The 19,450-nt window shown below is 32.7% G+C and overlaps 1 protein-coding gene across 13 annotated transcripts in view; it reads left to right on the top strand.

Annotated features, from left to right (window-relative positions):
* The window catches only part of raskol (Ras GTPase-activating protein raskol), a 131,650-nt gene that overhangs the window by 62,840 nt on the left and 49,360 nt on the right, over nucleotides 1-19,450 (top strand). Inside the window, exon 1 of one of the 13 annotated variants that reach the window (XM_090119476.1) lies at nucleotides 13,332-13,485. The exons of the other annotated variants lie outside the window; for them this stretch is intronic. Coding sequence (XP_089975602.1) covers nucleotides 13,347-13,485 — 139 coding nt within the window. The 5' untranslated portion in view covers nucleotides 13,332-13,346. Of the gene's footprint in view, nucleotides 1-13,331; nucleotides 13,486-19,450 lie in introns of those variants that run through there. 13 annotated transcript variants of the gene reach the window in all.

The following is a 19,450-nucleotide window of genomic DNA, read 5'->3' as shown; positions in this document are numbered from 1 at the left end:
TTTTTAGTTGAATGCGGGAATACCTACATTTAATGAGACCCTCGTTGGATTTTACATTTTTTCTCCTGGAGTTAAATTTAATTAGAGCGAATGCAATCAAGTAATGAATTGGGACAGAATGGAATGGATGATCCTTGTTGAACATAATAAATCACGCTCTAGTTGATTCGTCCTAAATTGATATTGTATTATTTAGTATAGATATTTTTTAATTTCGTATCTCGGTATTCTGTATTCCACGATTTCACGTAGTTAACTTTGAATTGAATTGTTACCCAGAGAAAGCAGAAGCTGCTTTGAGTATTCCTTTTTTATTTTATAAATTTTTACGTTACGTAAAAAAAACGTTCAGATTATATCGTGTCAGCAATCCGCAACAGATCACGGAGGGCTAAATAGACTGAGTCAGCGTTTTCAATATTCATGTAGTGCATACGATACGTATGGTCCGTAGTCCGTACGCGCCGCTGCCGGCTCTACTGTCCATTGTCTTTACTAATGTTCCGATAGGGTTGCTACGTACTCATACATTTTTAATGCAACGAAGCTATAGCTTAGCGATCGTGATAGTATATTTTAGTTTTGAATTTAACTTATCTTCTTATTCAAAATATTATATCGGTATTGCTTAACGCAGTCAATATTCAATTACTGCGTGTATCTTATTAACTCTAATGCCATTAAGCTATCGGTATTAATATTTGTCTTCGAACATAGTACATTATTAATGTATGACGTAAAGTAAAAGTGAGCGTACACAGCGGAAATTATTATTTATACAAAATATTATCTTTGCGTTTTCTCGACGTTAGCATTAAATATCTATTAAATAGATACAAGAGGACACCACGCGTAGTTTTATCAATGAAGATATCAGCGCCAGTTAAGACGCACTACCGAACATAATAGACGTCGTGTTCACATTAACAACACGATCTGAATGTTAATTGTTAATAAGCGGAAAATAACATGCAATTAAACATTTGACGCCCCTGCATTTCTCCGCCAGTCGCGATGCGAGCGGCGCAGAGTCAGTGCGTTACGTCGCTTCCGACTCGCCACACATCGATTTTAAATCGGAGTATTCGGAATCGGGATCTAATCGATGTTTAGTTAGATTGTTTGCGCACACGTTGCTTTTCCTAAAAGTGTTACGAGGTGCGTGACAATTGCGAGGTGCAAGTGTAGGTGTGTTGTGATCGTGATATCAGCTGTTTGTAGTGCAAGCTTTTCTGGTTACATGTAAACAAAAAGCTTTAACGGGATTATTTTATTTCGCATCAAAATTACACTGGATATTAAATAGCGGTATGCATATTAACTCCTTCAAAGCAAATTACTGTAAAAAGCAATGTGCTTTAGATGAGTATACTCGAATGCACGCGGTAATTACTTATTATATTATATACAATTATTATTGCGAATTATTTCAATTGAATAATATGAATTGTTGTAATAAGTTGAGAAATACTTTTTATAAATTATTTATTTTGATACGACACGCACCGTCTAAGTTACGTTTATATTAGAAAACAATTAACGATTAATAGCTAATTAAATATTACTCATGAATCTTATCTTCATTAAATTTATTATTAACAGATTAAGTACTTCTACAACTATCAATATTAATTAATTATTTAAAATTTAACGAACTTCGTTTCGGGAAACCCGCAATCATCATCTCAATTTTACATTCATACCCGAATTTTTAACTTTTTTACTAAACATTATCGTTTGTCGCCAGTACATTTAGAAATATTCAAAGATAACCGCATATTGTATGCTTTAGATAGCAAAAGTTGGTCACAGCTGAGTTGCAACCAGGCTATGATGCTGCAACCCGGAGCTATTTAATTTCCATTTAGACACGGATTTGAAGAAAAAACTCATTAATACTGCTGGTAAAAAGATTAATCAAGCGATAAAATCGAAGTCAAGATTGTTTACAAGCGATTTTAAGGTTAATGCTGAAGTTTTTGTTTTATTTTGCGCGAAATCGATTTTATTTCGTCGGTGTGACAGTTAACGAGGTTTATGTACCTACAAGAAGAAAAATTTTATGAATTGGAAAATTGAGATAATCCAATTTATAATTTATTTTTCAATACTTCATTATTAGGTAGAGCTTTTTCGTTTAAGTTAATTAGAAATCAAAATTTATTTTTCCGACTAATAAATTAATAACTAAGTAAGAATTCTGTGGTAAGAATTGTAAAACCTTAAACGTACATTTTGTTACGTCAGGCCAGACAATTTACATGTAATAAGATCGTTCCCTCATTCCCTGGACAATCACTTGGGGACTTCACGGCTCTCTGCCCACGTTACAAGAGAATACTTTTAGACCACTAACACCATAGTAAAAAGTGTTACTATGCTAACACATTGTGTACAATTAGTGAACAATTCGCGCTCAAAATAGCACCTTTCATCATAACATCCGTTTGATATCATAATGTAAGTAGGCGTTGATGGCGCGCGAATGCACTATGCGTTCATTTTAAATGAATTTACAAGAAAATGACTAATTTTTCATTTGATTTTGTTAGTTGAAATTAGGTTAATAAGTAAGGATGGTAATTTATTTATTTATAAAACTAGTTTTTTATTTATTTCTAAACAATATTCAATATATGACCTTGCTTTATTATTATTTAAAACAAATTCTAAAGTTATATTCTTGGATATTAAAACAAAACAAAAACATATACATACTCATGATCTAAAATTAGGGCACTCCAGCTTACGGGATATGTAAATCCGTTATCTACGTTCGTTTTCGCGTATAAAACTGTACCAGCAATTTCGCACATTAGTTATGCAATAGGATCTTTGACCATTGCATAAAATGCCGTGCTCTAAGCCGTTTCGAAGGCAAGCTATTGTTTTGGAGATACTGTTATACACATTTCCTGTGATTGGTGATGCAATGTATAATGTATCAATTTGTTCCGAACATAATGTGAACCGATGGACGGTATGGGCGCTACGCGGTGCGATCACGCGAAACGATTGTTAACTTTCTGTTCTCTCCAAAGATGGATCTTAGAATGCAGCTGTTTACGCATCGCCCATATTCCGTCAAGCCTCTATAACTATTTACATACTTACCTACAAAATTTTCTTTACTCTGTTCATTGTACTTAGTCTCTCTATGTAAGCACTTAGTATTTGAGTAGTAAAATTTCCTTATAGATTGGATTTTTCAGTGAATCATAAACGATTGTTTGAATTCTATATTTAATGTCTTCAGTATTTACCAAGGAAAATCAATTTTAGATTTTGTTAGGAATTCCCTCACTTATATTAATAACTTCTTAAAGTTATACCACAGATAATATAATATATTATGTACATACTATACTAATTATATGTAGAAATAGTATACCTATAAATATATATTTAGCGTTATGATGAATTACTCTTACCTAATCAGAAACAGATATGACGGTGTTTCAGAAAGCATATTAATTCAACTTTATAAATTTTGTAGGTTCGATCTTTGTTTACATATTTAAACAGATGCTTAAGAGTTACGACTATATTATGCACGATGAAGTAACGAATGAACATGAAAAGAAATGGAATTCCATTTACATAATCGAATTAATAGTAAAGACGACACACGGGGTCAAATATATCAAGATAAGATCACCTGAGAGAAACTGGCGAAAGTTGATTTGCGGCCGCAATATGTATGAGAATTTGATGAGAATTATGGTAATTGAGATCGTTTTCCAATAGATTGCGTAATTGAGTTTGTCGATGTATGACATTAATTCAGTATGACATGTGCACCTCGTTCGAGTGACATAATAGAAGCCAATTAATTGATCGAACATGATTGACACTGAAAAAATCGTTAGCACATGTTAGAATGTAAATGTTTAAAGTTTAAACATTGTTTTTGTAATGAAGCATTTAAACGATTCTTGAACGTTTTCGAGTGATTATTGGTTAAGATATAAAATTTCTTGTGGCATTGACAATTATTGTTTAATATTTATGTTGATAACTATTGAAGATAGAGCAGAGATTCAAATCGTAAAAGTAATAAAAATAAAGGATTGTATTATTATACAACGCAAAGCCTACTTAAAATGCATTTACTGTTTGCAAAAAATAGCGTTCTAACACAAAAATATAATTTAAATCGGTCTCGTATTTCTAGTGACCTTCGCGCAATGCGAAATTTCAGCTTAGAAAAATATGTATTAAATTCCTTGTAACTCTACCGTGGAATAAATTTAAATGGAATCAAATATTCGTCTTTGACTGATTTGTTATTTTTGGATCCAATGCGACGTCTTGCCGTCGTTTTCTTTTCCTGTTTTCATCTCATGCCCTTGTACTATGCGAGTTCCACTTTCTTGGTTGGTATGTTTCATGGAAAAGAAAAACTGACTTAAATGATACAGGATGTGCTATTTATTTTATTCCATGTACTGCGGTACGATTATAGTGTGAAATGCCGCAGTTTAGCTCGTTGCAATTAATGCCTGTAAAATTTGTCTGCATTGCATATATTGTGCAGTGGAAATGCACCAGAGAGAGACACAAATCTGATAAAATATACGAGGCGTGTTAACTTAATGGTCGTTAGGGTGTGCAGGGGGCGAGGGCTGTTTAGCTTTTCGCGTCAACTTGGGAATTTGCGTACTCTATAGATAGGTACGGTTTGTGATGAAATTTTAAGAACTAAATTGAATTTGGTATTTTATAAGTATAACTTATAATTGGTTGCTTGTGGGTTTCATTCTAAGGTTTCATTTTTATCATTATCTTGCGGAATATTTAATTGAAGCCTTTTTGAAATTAAATTGGTAATTGACATTAATTTCAAGCCATATATTTCAAAGATAGAGATAGTTTTATACAAAAATAGCCATTAATTAATTTAATATTAAACAGATTTAGTTATAACTATTTGCCTATGTAAACTAAAGAGTAACAACTTTTGTTCTATCTCTACGTTCATAAATTATAGAGATATGAAAATGTTCCATGAATTATACCACAATTATCTTTAGCTAGTCTTGAATTTCCGATAAATTCTACATAAAAATTAATAAAAAATACCAAGATGATTTATTAAAATTTTCTCGTCTCTGCCTATGTAATGCAGTGCACTAATTAAATAGGGTGAGGTGACGGATGCGATGGGTAGCGGCTGTAAATTGTAAGCTCAGCTCATTTTACCCTCCGTTTGGAGGCAAAGGGGAGCCCTGAATTCATTAGGTATCATCCGTAACGCCTGAGGGGCGACCTAGGAAATTCCCCTTTAGTACGTTAGGGTGCCTGAATCCATTAAAGAACGATGGATTCGGATAAACACAAAAGGTTCATTATATACTTGAATGGGCATTTAAAGTCATTCATGTTTATATAAGTGCAGTGATTTAAATGTAGACGACAGTCTCGTACTTATGTCGCTTAAGGCTGCAGTCTAGCAAAATTGCGTTTTCAACAAGTTATTTGACAATTTTTTCCCGGCTAATGAAATGATAAACTGAATTTTTTTTTCTTGTTTATCAATTAGTGTTATATACGCAATGCGCGTGAATTTTTTCACATTTATAAAGTTACTTTATGTTACCCTAATCAGGCCTTCAAGATAAGTCTCTTTCCCTCAAAGACATTTCGAGCTAAGTTTGTGCACTCACTACGTTGCAACCGATTACAATTTACACAATCTGATCAGCGCATTATTATCCTTATATAGTCGTTATTAAAAACTGCTGAATGCAATTGCCGAAAAACTTATGATATTCTTAATTAGAACGTTATAAATTCATTAAATTTCCCATTTTTTGCCTTACAAAATCTATTGATAAATACTGCTAAAAGTTATTTTTTCCATTAATTTATTCGAGTTGATTGAAGACCAATGAGTATTAATCCTTTAAAAAAATTTTTTTTTGAATTTTGACAATTCTTTAAATATTAAAAAAATATTTAAAATAATTAGGAAAAATCCTAGCGAATTTCTTTAGTCGCGCAGCGCGCTCCTTGGGCCGGAGCGTTCTGACGTGTGCTCTACGCTCGATTTTCCTTCATACCGAAGTGAAAGTTGCTCTACTTCATTAAATTTAATATTTTTGTTAATTGATTATTTTTATCTTAGTTTTGTGCAAATATTCGTATTTTTAAACATTTGATTTCGATATGGAAAACAAACGAAAAAAATACGCGTGTAACTACTAGAAAAAAAATTATCTTCGAACATAAAGTTAATGAAACCAAATAGATTGCAAAGGTGATTGGCAACAATTTCTTTATTTTACGGGGTGTCAGTAAAGGGATGTATATTTCTTTAAAGCTAAAGTAAGCTCATAAATTTTCTTATAATATAATTTTTTTGAAGTTCCAAAAATGTTTATTTTTCGTTTGAGAAATACGAAATATAATATAAACTTGTATTGAGAACTTGAACTTCCCAAGTTCATCCGGGGAAATCCCCATACGGGGAAAATGATTTGTTTACTCCAAAATTGATCCGAGGTGTTTTAATTTTTTCTTCTAGTCATTTTCAACGTAGCGGCATTTTGTTTGATTATTAATTTTGTAACTTAAATACAGGATGTTGGTTTTATATTCTGATCTTACAGACGCGCTGACAGATTTAGTCCACCATTTCTAGTTTAGTCCACCAACTAAGTACCAATATTAAAACGAATGGATTATCATCACATCATCAAAACTCAGATGTAATGGAAGATCACAATAACATAGACAATTCAGTGGGTGTTGAGAACTAAATAAACACAAGTAACAGAGACGCGAAGAATAAAAAAAGAGGACGAAAACGATAATTCGTTGATGCTTTCCCTTTTCGACGTATTGTTAGGGTACATCACCAATCTGCAAAAAACAAAACTGATGATTCCCAATTGCTGATTAAAAATGAAAAACAAATAATCGACAACAGTGGTGAAAATTTGCTGATCACAATGAAACATCCTTCAGTGGTTTACTCATTTAAAATGTATCGGTGAACAGCGTAAAGGAGAGGAGGACAGGAAAACATTATGAATGTGGATGGTGGATTGTATACAGGGTGTAATCGATAAGTATGTGCAGGCGATTATGACGTTATTATTGCAGGTATCAAAAAACTTAAAACTAATATCGAAATTACTATACCTAATGAGCAAAATGACAATAATAACTTTTTAAAAGTATAACGAGAAATAACTAAAAAATTTACTTTATACACTCCCATATCAAAAAGGGAAAATGGGACTAGTAGAAGTTAAATGTCTAATTCCGGCAAAAGACATGAATGCGGAAGATGCGGTTAAAAAAAAATTAATATTTGAAATACAATGCAAAAAATAACACTTTTGTCATAGATAAGAATCATGACTATTTTTTCCAAATTCAGGGACAACTAAACGTTGCAGAAGCAGAAGTCTGCTTATTTGCTGTTTGGACTGGAGTGAATCATTCGTTAAAAATAGAATATATAAAAAAGTATGTAACGTTTAGGCAAAATAAAATGATGGACCATTATCAAGATTTTACATAAAATGCCTACTGTCAGAATTGATTGATTCGAGACTTCAGCATTCGATGTCCATCAAGGACCCATCCTATATCATTCAAGCGATTGAAAAAAAAGAGATAAATCCAGTGCAACCGATAAAGCATCAGAATGCTAGCAAAAGATTTATTAGGTTTATCAATATAAATCTATATATTATACATAATATGTATAATAAATCTGTAGAAGACGCGAAGACTGACTGTATGTGACTGTATAGAGTAATGCATTTTGTATGGAAAGCTTATTTTTTTTATATGTCGTCCAAATTTCTTTGTAAAAGTTGATCAGTTATATAAACATGAAGTTGAAGATATTATCAATAGAAAGTATTCGCAAATTTTGTGTACTGATAAAAAAAATTACACCAGGTGATTACCCGGTGTAATTTTCACGAAAATTGTTTCAAATTGTCATTTTTGGTACTTATTACGAATATTAAATTATGCATACGAATGATTTAATTTTTAAAAATTAAGTGGAGCAACTTTCCCTTAGTACATTTGTATTATTTACATATAGGATGACAGGATGCATTTGTTTGCACTACTAGACCAAGCCCTTAATGTGTACATTGCGGGGTTTGTTTTTGACAAATGTATAGAAAATGCCTGTAAATAATTAAAAGAGTGACATGAAAAAGAAAATTAAAATCAAAAATTATTTATAAATACTATCCGATTCTGGAAAATATCTCCTAATTGATAAAGTAATTCTTATTCAAATCGAATCAAACGTTAGAAAGAAACAAATGACCTATGTCTCATCAATTGATTACAAAAGTGTAATTACACCTTCAATGTCTTTAATGAAGCGTCTGATTAAGCGACGTATTCTAATTAAATTATCTCATTGAGATTTACATTGCAACGTTAATTAATTTAATAATGCTAAGCGACCGCAGTCAGATAAAGCACAAGGTCACCTTGGACAATAACAGCGGTGTTGGTGTTATGTATCGTCTTGCAAGCTTCCTTATACAGTAATAATATACGGACGAAGCTGTGTGGTTATTGATTTATTCATTTGGGATGAGTTAAGCTAAAAAGGTGATAACGGTAGATGTGGATATTTGATTATTGATATAATTTAATTTTCACAGTGAAATACGAGCCTTATAATTGGAATAAGCCCTTGAAATCAAACTTAAAAATATTATCACAATAATCATCACACCCATAAAATAGATCTTATCAGAAATTAATTTTGGCGTAGATTATATTATTTAAAGTTACCTAATTCTATTCAAAATCAGTCGGTAATAAAACTTAAAAAATAGAAAAGAGTACAAAAGCTGCTCTATAGTGGTTTGTGGGAAATGAAATCTTTTTAAATTAACATTTTTTTTAAGTGAAAGGAACGTAACTTGGTTTTGAAACATCAAACAGAACTTGTCTTTGAATTATATTTTTTCGTGATTTTGTCTTTCGTTTAAACCTAAATAGTAATTTTTATTATTGTATCCATTTATAATTTAAAATATGTTGTTTTTTCTATATTTTCTCTTCTACTGCCCAAAATATTGCAGTAGCACAACTTTCAATTGATTTAAAACAATGTTTATATGTATTTTCATTGTAATCTATTGTACTTCATGGGAGTCTATTGTAACTTCATAAAGTAAACAAATTTGAATGTGTTTGATTTGCGTTTATAAGTACCATAGGTACGATAAGGATCGTTATAATGGTTTTTTGTTTGTCCCGCTTATTGTAATACATATCATGTGTTATACAAGGTCTTCACATCCCATATGACCTATATGTACTTATTTAATGCCCATTATATGTTACGACGTGCTCAGAAAACTTATACTGTAGAGTCGTTAGATAATTCTTAATACGTAATACATATAAATAATACCTATATATAGTAAGAGTATGTTAATAAGATTATAAGTTTTAAAAAGATGTAGATTGCGACGTCGGTTGACAAAATTTAAATATCACTTCTTCTAGGAACCTTATACTTTGCACATTTCAATTTGAAATGTACCTACATTTTGCATGTCGATGCAGAGCGTTTGTAAATTGATACCAACAAAGACAATCATCTAAAAATTTTGGACGAATGTAAAAAATTATTTAGTTTTCTTTGTTGTCAATACAAAAAGCCAATTCTTTATCAATACAAAATGAACGATTCAATGTTGTACGTTTTATCACGCAAAATGTTTTATGTATGGGTGTGGTGTTTAACAATTCGGATTGTATTTATAAAATTTAACGAATTTTAACCAAGGACGACGTCTTCATTCTACGTAAATAACAAAATATAATGTTGGGTTATTATAAACATGCTGTGCTAAGACTCAGATAAAATGTTATATATATAAGAAAATGATGTAAGTAAATGCGTCAATACGTAGCGCATCCGTTCGTCCGGTGTTGGGTTTCTATTCACAATGAACTGTGTAAGCCTTATTAATAGTTTATGGAATATGCCATTAAAGTTTTGGTAATGATGTAAACAATGACCTGGCACCGCGCCACCTACCGGTAGCAAGTGTTTTTTATTGATGAGCAATGCTTTGTGATTACTTTTTAACCTTGGATTGACCAAACTATTGTGACTTCCTAGAGGATCAGTAAACATGTTTTTTGTTAAACTGGTATTATGTAGAGCCCATAATAAGTAACGTATTTCTAACTTCTGACAGTTTATGATGAACATATTATGTGTACATGTATATGTATGTACTAGAGTTCCCTAGATGCAATGTTATAATTGCAACAGTTTATATCTGTTATTGTTCTGTAATGCGGCCCTTTGTCCTTCGTCGTACATCTCAGGAAATTATCAAATAATATCCATGAAAAGTATCATTTTTCATCAGTTGTATACTAATAGTAGTATTTATATTTCTGCCAACTATCGATAACAATGCATCCACAATCTTACAACGCATATCAATTTGGCATGTCATACAAAAAAGCTTCTACTAGTGCATTCGACTTCTTTGTATTGTTAGAATAGAACCAATACGTTAATCGTGCTGCGTGCAATCGTAACAGAGAACCTTCATACAAGCTACAAGATGAATAGTACCACGTGGGTGTGGTACTTAGACCCACGTGCAAATTAGGATGAGTAATGTTTAACGTGATTTCAAAAGATCAACGCGTATTTACGATACCTTGTTTTAAATTAGGTGTGGAAGGTGATTGTGTTTTATTAATAATAGTGAGGTATACGATATAGAGGCCACTGTGTACTTGTGTTTTGCAGTGATCTGTGAGTTGAGACAATGTTAATATTGCATAGATTATAGAGCCAATCGTTAATATGTTAGGTAATAAAGAGGTTCGTTTCAATCCTCATTCATTTTTCAACCATTCATTGTATACATTGATAGTAAAAGTAAAAATAGACATTCAATAGATTTCTCTCGACCCGCATGCATTTTGCAACATCGCACCGGCGTAATCGACCGACCCGAAATAGTCAATTGAAATTCCGTAACAAATAGTTTCTGTACTTTAGTGTGGACGGGCAGTAATGTTAATAATAGTTATGACAAGCTTCCGGAGGTGACCTACCGGGTAGACGGCGGTTGAATCATTATTATTTATGCGATTGTTTTCGAGACCGTTAAGGCAGCGTGTGCTGGGTATGGCACGAAATTCTTCAAACAATAGATACCAATTATCGATATCGATAAAGATGACCGTGAAGCCTTTGTTGGTAAAGATAGCTTCACGACTCTCCATATTATAGATAACACAATTTGTTGCAATTTTTGTAAAGCTATTGTTTTGATGTACCAATGCATTATCAAGGGTATTCCAGGCTTATTTTGTTTCTTATAAAGCTTTAAGGCCCTTAAAATTATTTTAAATGACCGTGGTATCATAACGTAGTGTCTGGTGAAAGTACAAAGCTTAATGTGAAATTAATTAAGAAAAATTGTTTGAGCAACTTAAAAAAAAATTCATAAGCGAGTTCACATTATTGTAACGCAAAACAATAGCAATCACACGGACGTTATCTTACATTTTGAGATTAAACAAATAAAAATAATTGCAACTATGATTTTCTCGCGATTGTGTGAGAAGTGCTTAATTTAAGGGAACAATTTGTCTTTAAGAAATAGAAAAAAAAACTCGCAAATAAATAAAAAATATTGATAATGATTTTCAAAAATTTAAGTGTTAAACAAAAGTTCTTGTATAAGAATTGAAATATTTAACCCAATCATCAAATGATGACTGCATTATTAAAGTTCTTAAATACTCTTATGGAGTTCAATAAAATTCAATCGACAATCCATTTTTAGACATTCTTAACGGTATAGCTATCAGGTTGCAGAAAACAAATTTAAATTCGCTTTTTGAAGAACCATCAAAAAAATTGCTAACAGTTTTTACATCTTATCCAATAAATAAAATCATTCAAGGATCATCTTTTTATCTGGACAGTACATCGGGTTGATAGCCGATAGGACTATCTCACAGAGAGACTATTCATTTCCTTTTAACTGGGTCTTTCAATCGTTCTTCAAGTTACTTGTACTGACAGTGGCTCGTTGCACGATCTATAATAGAATATTGACAATTGCATTGCCTTTGTGGCTAGTTTGCTTGATATGATAATGGATGGCGAAATGTGATTAGAACTAGTTAAAGAGCAGATAACAGAAAGTTAGAGAAATCTTATACAATATGCCGTGTTAAATACCCTTCTTTGTTTCTGATGCATTGGACTATTTGATGGTTCGTAATTGTGAGCATATACGCATAAGCATTACTGTCTCTTGAATTAAAGTACCGTATAGTTTAATAAGATACATTTTTGTCATTAAAAAAAAATCGAAATTCGATCAAGGATCTAGGTTATTGAATCAATTAACTGAATTTAATGTAACGGTATAATCTACATTAAAAGATCTTTACTAGAGAACCAGTATATTTTTCGTATCATTAAAAATGGTTGTCCTTTTGAAGTAGTTATTATATTAAGGGCTTACATCAGGTTTATAAACAGGCGATAAAGTCAGGCGTTATCACATATTTAGAGTCCGTAATAACAGTCACAAATGCACCTGTGATTTATTTTTAAAAGTGTCACGGACCGTTGTGACTTGTGTCCAATTTCACGGCTATATATGGGTTGCTTGAACTCTTTTATTTTATTTTCTCAACGACTATAAATGTAACTGGTTGTTGTTATTACTGATATAAACACACATTTTGGATAGTTCATAGGTACGTAGAGCACGCAATAAAAGTTTTAATTTGTGTTTTTTTTTATACGTTTATGAAACGTTCCCAGGAAATTTTGAAATTATAACCAGAAATAAGTAATGAACGGCAAATTTATGAAACTAAAATTCGTTAATTATTACTTTTTGGGAAAACGTAAAAAATTATACATTTGCCCGTATATTTAAAAATATAGGTTTAAATTATTATTTTTGACGTGTAAATAATTCTCAAAATTAAAACGTGGTTTAAAATTGTATCAATAGATAGAACAAATTATTTCTAACACTATTGTTGAGTGACTCCTGATGTGAGTAGTGTGTAGATGCAAGTACTGATATAGCAAGGGGCAGTGCCCCTATGTCCGATCAACGTCGCCTTGACTTACTTGACAACTGTCCATAATATACGACTTGCGCTTTAAGATTTTACAACTCTTTTTAAAGCGCGTCCTTAAATTTCGCATAAAAATTAAACAACTTCAAAAACGTTAAAGGCAATGATAATCACGATCACAATACAATTATTCATAGTTGTGTATAAAGTGAAATAAAAGAAATGTAATGAGTCTACAAAGGAATAAAAAAACAAAATTCAATATGTGGAAAGCCATCATTCAGAAGAGAAGAAAGTACACAGATGTTGATATATCTTGTGAGGACACTTACGCCGCCCTAGCGTCAATGCAGGGAGGCACTGCCGCGACACTACCGCCATCTCTTGATGCCCTTCGCGCATGTAAGTATTGCTTCTACTCGGCGATAGATGGCACTGTCAACTTATTTTTGTGTATGAGTAATTGTAAAGGCTCCGTTTTTATAATATTATTGTATTAATAATTAATTTGATTTAATCAATGCGTCCTTTATATTTATATTATGTTATTATTGAGTTTTGTCTGTGATTTATCTGAAAAAATAATACTCAAACTACAAGTTGATAAAAACTCGAACAGGTTATATTACTCGAACTTTCAATAATTTAAGTTCGCTCACAGAATAGATAACAGTAAAATCATTTTTATGTGAAATTCGGTAAAGGTTGCGGGCAGCGTGTTCAATTTTTATTGTGAGAAAAACATGATTCATTCTATTGTGTTTATGAACCGAGCGTATCAAACGTCAAGTCGCCGCCCTCTAAATAAGGTTAATCTGCCTGACATTTTTGCTGAATTTACCTTCGTGACCCACGCACAAAGAACAGTAAGTACCTACCTGAGATCGAGCCAATTGTCATTCAGAGATCGTGACTTTATTGTATTTTACTTGAGATTGAATTTGAATGATTAATGAGTTTATGAACTTCCTAAACGTAAAGAGTTCGTCGATGCTTTGTAAGTTCTAGAGGTATAAAATAATTGTTTTAAATAAATTTATCTGTTCAATTCAAATTAATACGAGGGCTATATAAAATGGAAATACAGCTTACTCAAAATTTGCCGAAACAACGCCCCGATTACAAAAGTGTGAGGAAGTGAAAAGTAATATAAGTCTATATTTTCGAACCACAATGTAACAACACTAAAAGCATCTCATTAGAGCCTGTTGAGTTATTCGAATACAATTGTCATTGTCTGAAGCAAAAAGCGTGAAAGGACATCGCTCGTCCATATTGTACTACTATACTCTTTCAGGGGTGACAATTTTTGGTGATCTAAATAGGAAAAACTATTTATGTTTATTACATTTATCGTATTTAAGTTGTTTTACCTATGTCTTAATCTACAACGCAATTGTTATCCGATAAATTAAAAGTTATTCATACTTACTTTTAATTAATAAGCTACACAAGACCTACACTTTTAAATAAAACGTTTCATATTTATATAAAATACAAATATGGATAACAGTATTTTTTATTCTTTTGTATTAAGTTAATTTCTCAACCCTAACAATACGTCCCTATTTGTAGAACAGTGAAACAATACGTAGGCCGTAAATGAAACTGAGCCATGTATATTGTGAGCTGCGGTTGTCCGCAGCAAATGAAAAGCAAGTACATATATATGAAAAAAAAAGCATTGTATAATTTCAGAATAAAAATACCTAAAGACCTTGTATTGTTTATTGAGAGAATACATGATAAATGCCTTCACAAAGTGATCTGTTCGCGTCTATTATTGTATTATCATAATTAATTCTCTCTTAATGGTAGTTAATTATTAAACAGTAAAGATAAGTTTATATAATATTTGATTTATGAGTAGATAGCTTTGTTGTGCAGCTCAGACAATGTGTCTCCCACGTCACAGTTTCCATGCGTTTACGTAAATCTGCTGATTACTGATTTACACAACGCAGAACAATAAAATATTTTTACTCACATGATTTTAGTATGTTCGCTGTAATTTGGAAGAAACTTTAAACTTCTATTATAATTATTTCTGAGAAAGTAGAGAAATTAAGTTGTTTTATACTAGCTAGTTTTCGAATCCTTCTCATATTATCATGATAAGGTCCTTTATAAAATTCAAGTTATTATTTTTTGCATTACTCTATAATATTAAAAATGGACTGTAGTAAAATCCTTCCATTCAACAATTTCAAATATTAAAAATGTATCCGTAAATTCAATAGGTAGATCGACAAAAAACACATACAAAACACATGTACCTCGTTTTGTGTACATTACACGCGGAACTAATGTCGTTGCTGCAACCCGCCATCACTCTGACCCACTTACAATACCATGTGGGCTATGTCTCCCTGGTATTTTCAACAATAGCACTCATTAATATGTATGGAAATTTGTTTTTCCACTTTAATTTATTGCATTTTTTAACACTAGGATTGTTTAACTTTTGAGGCAAAGAAAAGTCGCATAAAAGGCAAGTTGTGACTCGTGTTGGAAGTATGCAATTAGCATTGGATCGATTTTATTCACCAGCCAAAATGATTCCTTAGCTTTATTATTTTACAAGATTATAAATTCCTCGAAGCATAGTACAATGTGATTGCAAAGTTGCAGCTGTAAGCATCAGGGTATTTCAGTATGTAGATAGACGATAGAGCAACCCAAAGTCATCTAAATGTCCTGAGCTGAAACTAAACTTCTTTTCATAAATGTGTGCAGAAGCATACAAGATGTATTGTGCGTTAGGGCCGGCGCCCACTGCCGGCACGACGTGGCATGGCAGGGCAGATGATTTTATTACTAATGAAGTTATTTTGAATCTTATTTCAATCAGTTTAGAATTCAAGTTACTTTATTTCGATGCCACGATGCCGCGACGTATCGCAGGATGCTGCAGCATGACGCGGCACGCCGCAGGATGCGGCGGCATGACGTGTCTTGCTGTTTCATTCCAAGGAATGCCGCGGCGCGCCATTGCATCCCGCGAGGCGTATGCGTCACTTTGGGGTCGAGGAATTATGAATGCTAGCTAGTTGAAATAAGGTTGAAACTTATGCAGCATTAGTGGGGCTTTTAGCAGGATGCCACGGCATGCCACTGAATGCCGCGAGATCACGCAGCACGCCGCGGGATGCCACTGCACGCCGCGGGATGCCATTGCACGCCGCGGGATGCTCTGCCGTGCCATGCCGTGCCGTGCCGGCAGTGGGCGCCGGCCCTTACGGGTTCGAGCGAATTCCTCAATGTCAATTGAACCCAATTTAAACATCCGTCATCTGAGAACCTTTGTTATATTTGACCTTGGTGTTTATCTTTGTGGTTTTATAGTCCATGAAATTAGTGCATAATAAAGTTACCAATTAGTACGAGCAGTATATGAGGAAGTACCAGAGATGTGATTTGTAAGATTTGTAAATTGCAAAATGCTTTTGTTAAGCTGACCTTCAACAGTCTTCTCATATAGACATTTTAAGGAATAATTTTGTAAGAAGAATCGAAAATAATAAATTACTTTGTATTCCAAATCATAGAATATATTTGATAGAGGTCAGTGTTTAGGATTGCATATTTTTTTATTAGACTCAGAAGCGTATTATAAAAGCACATCGTGCATTGTGCATGGCACTTGAAGTCGTAAAACTTTATAACTCAAACAATCACAAGTCCTGTTGCTAACGCATTCGTTTATTAACATGCAGGACAGAGCTGAGAAAATTGATATGCAATGGTAGTTCCTTTGATTCACATTTCCTAGATTTCATAGGGATAAAATTCTATGCATATGGCTTGCCTATATATGCAGTAGTGTGGGACCGCGTCACAGATAACTCACAGAACTGGTACTCAGATCACTGGAGAGAGCTTCCAGTTCTCGCAAAAAACTAGTTATATACGTTCGGAAGGCGATCATTATAAATTCCCAGCGGTTTTTACTTGCTTTGCTCTCAGAAGCAATTTCAAAAGCTGGAAGTGTTTTCTGGTTTTTCTCTGTAAGAATTTGCAGAAGTGGCATTGTGTTCCTTATTTCCCACCCACACTTTCGGCACTAGACCTTCTAATTATGTGTTCGGAAATAATGATTCATTCGAGTTCATTAAATACTGAGTCAACGTCTAAGCGAAACGTGAAGGCGGGATCACCCCACTCAAAATGGCGGACGTTCTATTCTCTTTTATCTTAATTTTTAATTATATGTATCTTTGATGGTAATGACTGATTCATAAACACCAAAGAACCTTATTGATAGCTACATTGGTAACGTGTAGGATGTTTGAATTTCTATCAAGTGTGAGCGAAGGTCTTGCGAAAGAATCAGCATTTGAAAAATAAGTCTGTGTACAATTTTTGGATTCAATCCATTTATATTTTGGAAAAAATCTAAGTACCTAATTATTGTTACATATTACCTTTCTCTCCGGTTCTATTTATAGCTATTATGTGTTTCTTTAAAAAATACTCTTGTTATTCGAAATACATAATGTCTTTAATGAGCGTCTTTCCAAACTATACAAGGCCAGTACGCAACGGTGTGAAACTAATCACGTATAGTTTGGAAATAACTTTTTCACAAAGTTCTTCCAATCTATACAACAGCAGTACGCAAGTACTCGCGTATACTTTGTAGTGAAGTAAGTAAGAATAGCGCTCCAAAATATACAGCGCCAGTACGCATGCAGACTAATCGTGTATGTTTCGGAGTAAGCGCGGCGTCTGTCCATTGCTCGCGCTTATATTATTGTATTGCTGTTTTGAAATCTATTATTAAAATGCATGTGTATTGTGTATGTAATGTTGCGTACTGATCGTATTTTTTTTGTATCGAGGATGCTTGTGTCTTCGTTCCCGACTATACTGCACGACTTACAATTGACAATAGTGCTAAAATGTAAGAATCTAATAAGTCCAGAAGAAGACGGTTGCGAGGCGACGGCAATTTTTGTGTAGTTAAAAAAAACACGAACCTAACCTAACCCATAGGTAACCCTTATATCTGTTACCTATTTATTTTTCTAAGCTCACCTAATAATATTTTTATTCCATATTTTACTGAATCAATCAAGAAGAATAAAAGTAGATAGATATAGCTTTACAAGTCTTTGATTGCCTACGCCTATTTATTATTTCGCTCAAGCGTAAGTGGTGTAGTAGGTATATTTAGTTATATTTTGCGTACAGATCGTGTATAGTTTGGAACGAAGAAGCAAGCATCCGTGTTACAAAGTATACACGATCAGTACGCAAACTTCGTGTATATTTTGTAATAACAAACTTAAAAACAGCATTACAAAGTATACACGAGCAGTTTCCTATGGTTGCGTTCTGGCTATGTATAGTTTGTAAATACGCCTTTAATGATTATTGTTTTTTGTTACAGGTAAGTGCATCTGCCAATTACGATTAACAGTATATAATTACCAGTAAGTACGTTACCGAAGAAATTGCTTATATTTGTCATGCTCTGAAAGTATCAAACGCACTCATTTAGTATTTAGGTATGTTAGATTAAGTGCTAATTAAGTTACTTTCAATTACCGTTGTTTTACTCTTAAATGGTTTGCAGTCCATTTTCTGCTATTTGGTCAACTAGGTCTTGTTTTACATCTCTTTTGTTTAACTCGCTTAATTTTTCTTAAATGAATAGATATTATTATATTTCCACCTAATAAATTATGAAATATTTATTTCTATACTTTGAAGTTTGAACCGTTTTGTATGAATATAAAATCGAAAAACTTATTTAAATCATCATTGAGATATATTTTATCCTCAAAGCTATATTTAAGGAACATTTTCGAGTTTGAATAACTAATGCTCGTTCAATGTTTACCAAACTCAAAAATAACAATAGGCCGAATTAATGGTATCGTATCGTTGACCGGTAGCCGGCGGATGTCAGCATTAATGTGGATGCTGGATACAAATACCGTTACATCGCATCCGTTTGCATCAGGGCTGCCTTAATTGCGCTTTTTACTGCATACTGGGTACATGTAGTATTGAATCGAGAACGATGACAATTTAATAAAAATTATATTGTACACTATATCGATAGAACTGGAGCTTTTTGTAACACTGATTGAAAAAAATTGGAATATAATGATTTATTTTAATTAATTAAATGATTTTTAAAACTGATGATATTACATAATATTATATTATACAAAAAAGTGGTTTCGTTTTTTGCGTAGGATGTTTATAACCTTTATAACCTCTCGAAATAGACAACCCTTTTTAGTTAAGATGCGTGAACATCATGTTTGTTTATGAAGGCATTTAGAATTCATCGCCTTGCAGCTTCCGAGAATTTCCGTGTCTTACCTGATATTTATGTGGTACAATATTGTGATCG

Source organism: Colias eurytheme, chromosome 3, assembly GCF_061535395.1.
Source record: "Colias eurytheme isolate Ceu_HAF_F1 chromosome 3, ilColEury1 Martin Lab GWU primary, whole genome shotgun sequence".
Lineage (NCBI taxonomy): Eukaryota > Metazoa > Arthropoda > Insecta > Lepidoptera > Pieridae > Colias > Colias eurytheme.
This window is presented reverse-complemented; position numbering and strand designations above follow the sequence as displayed.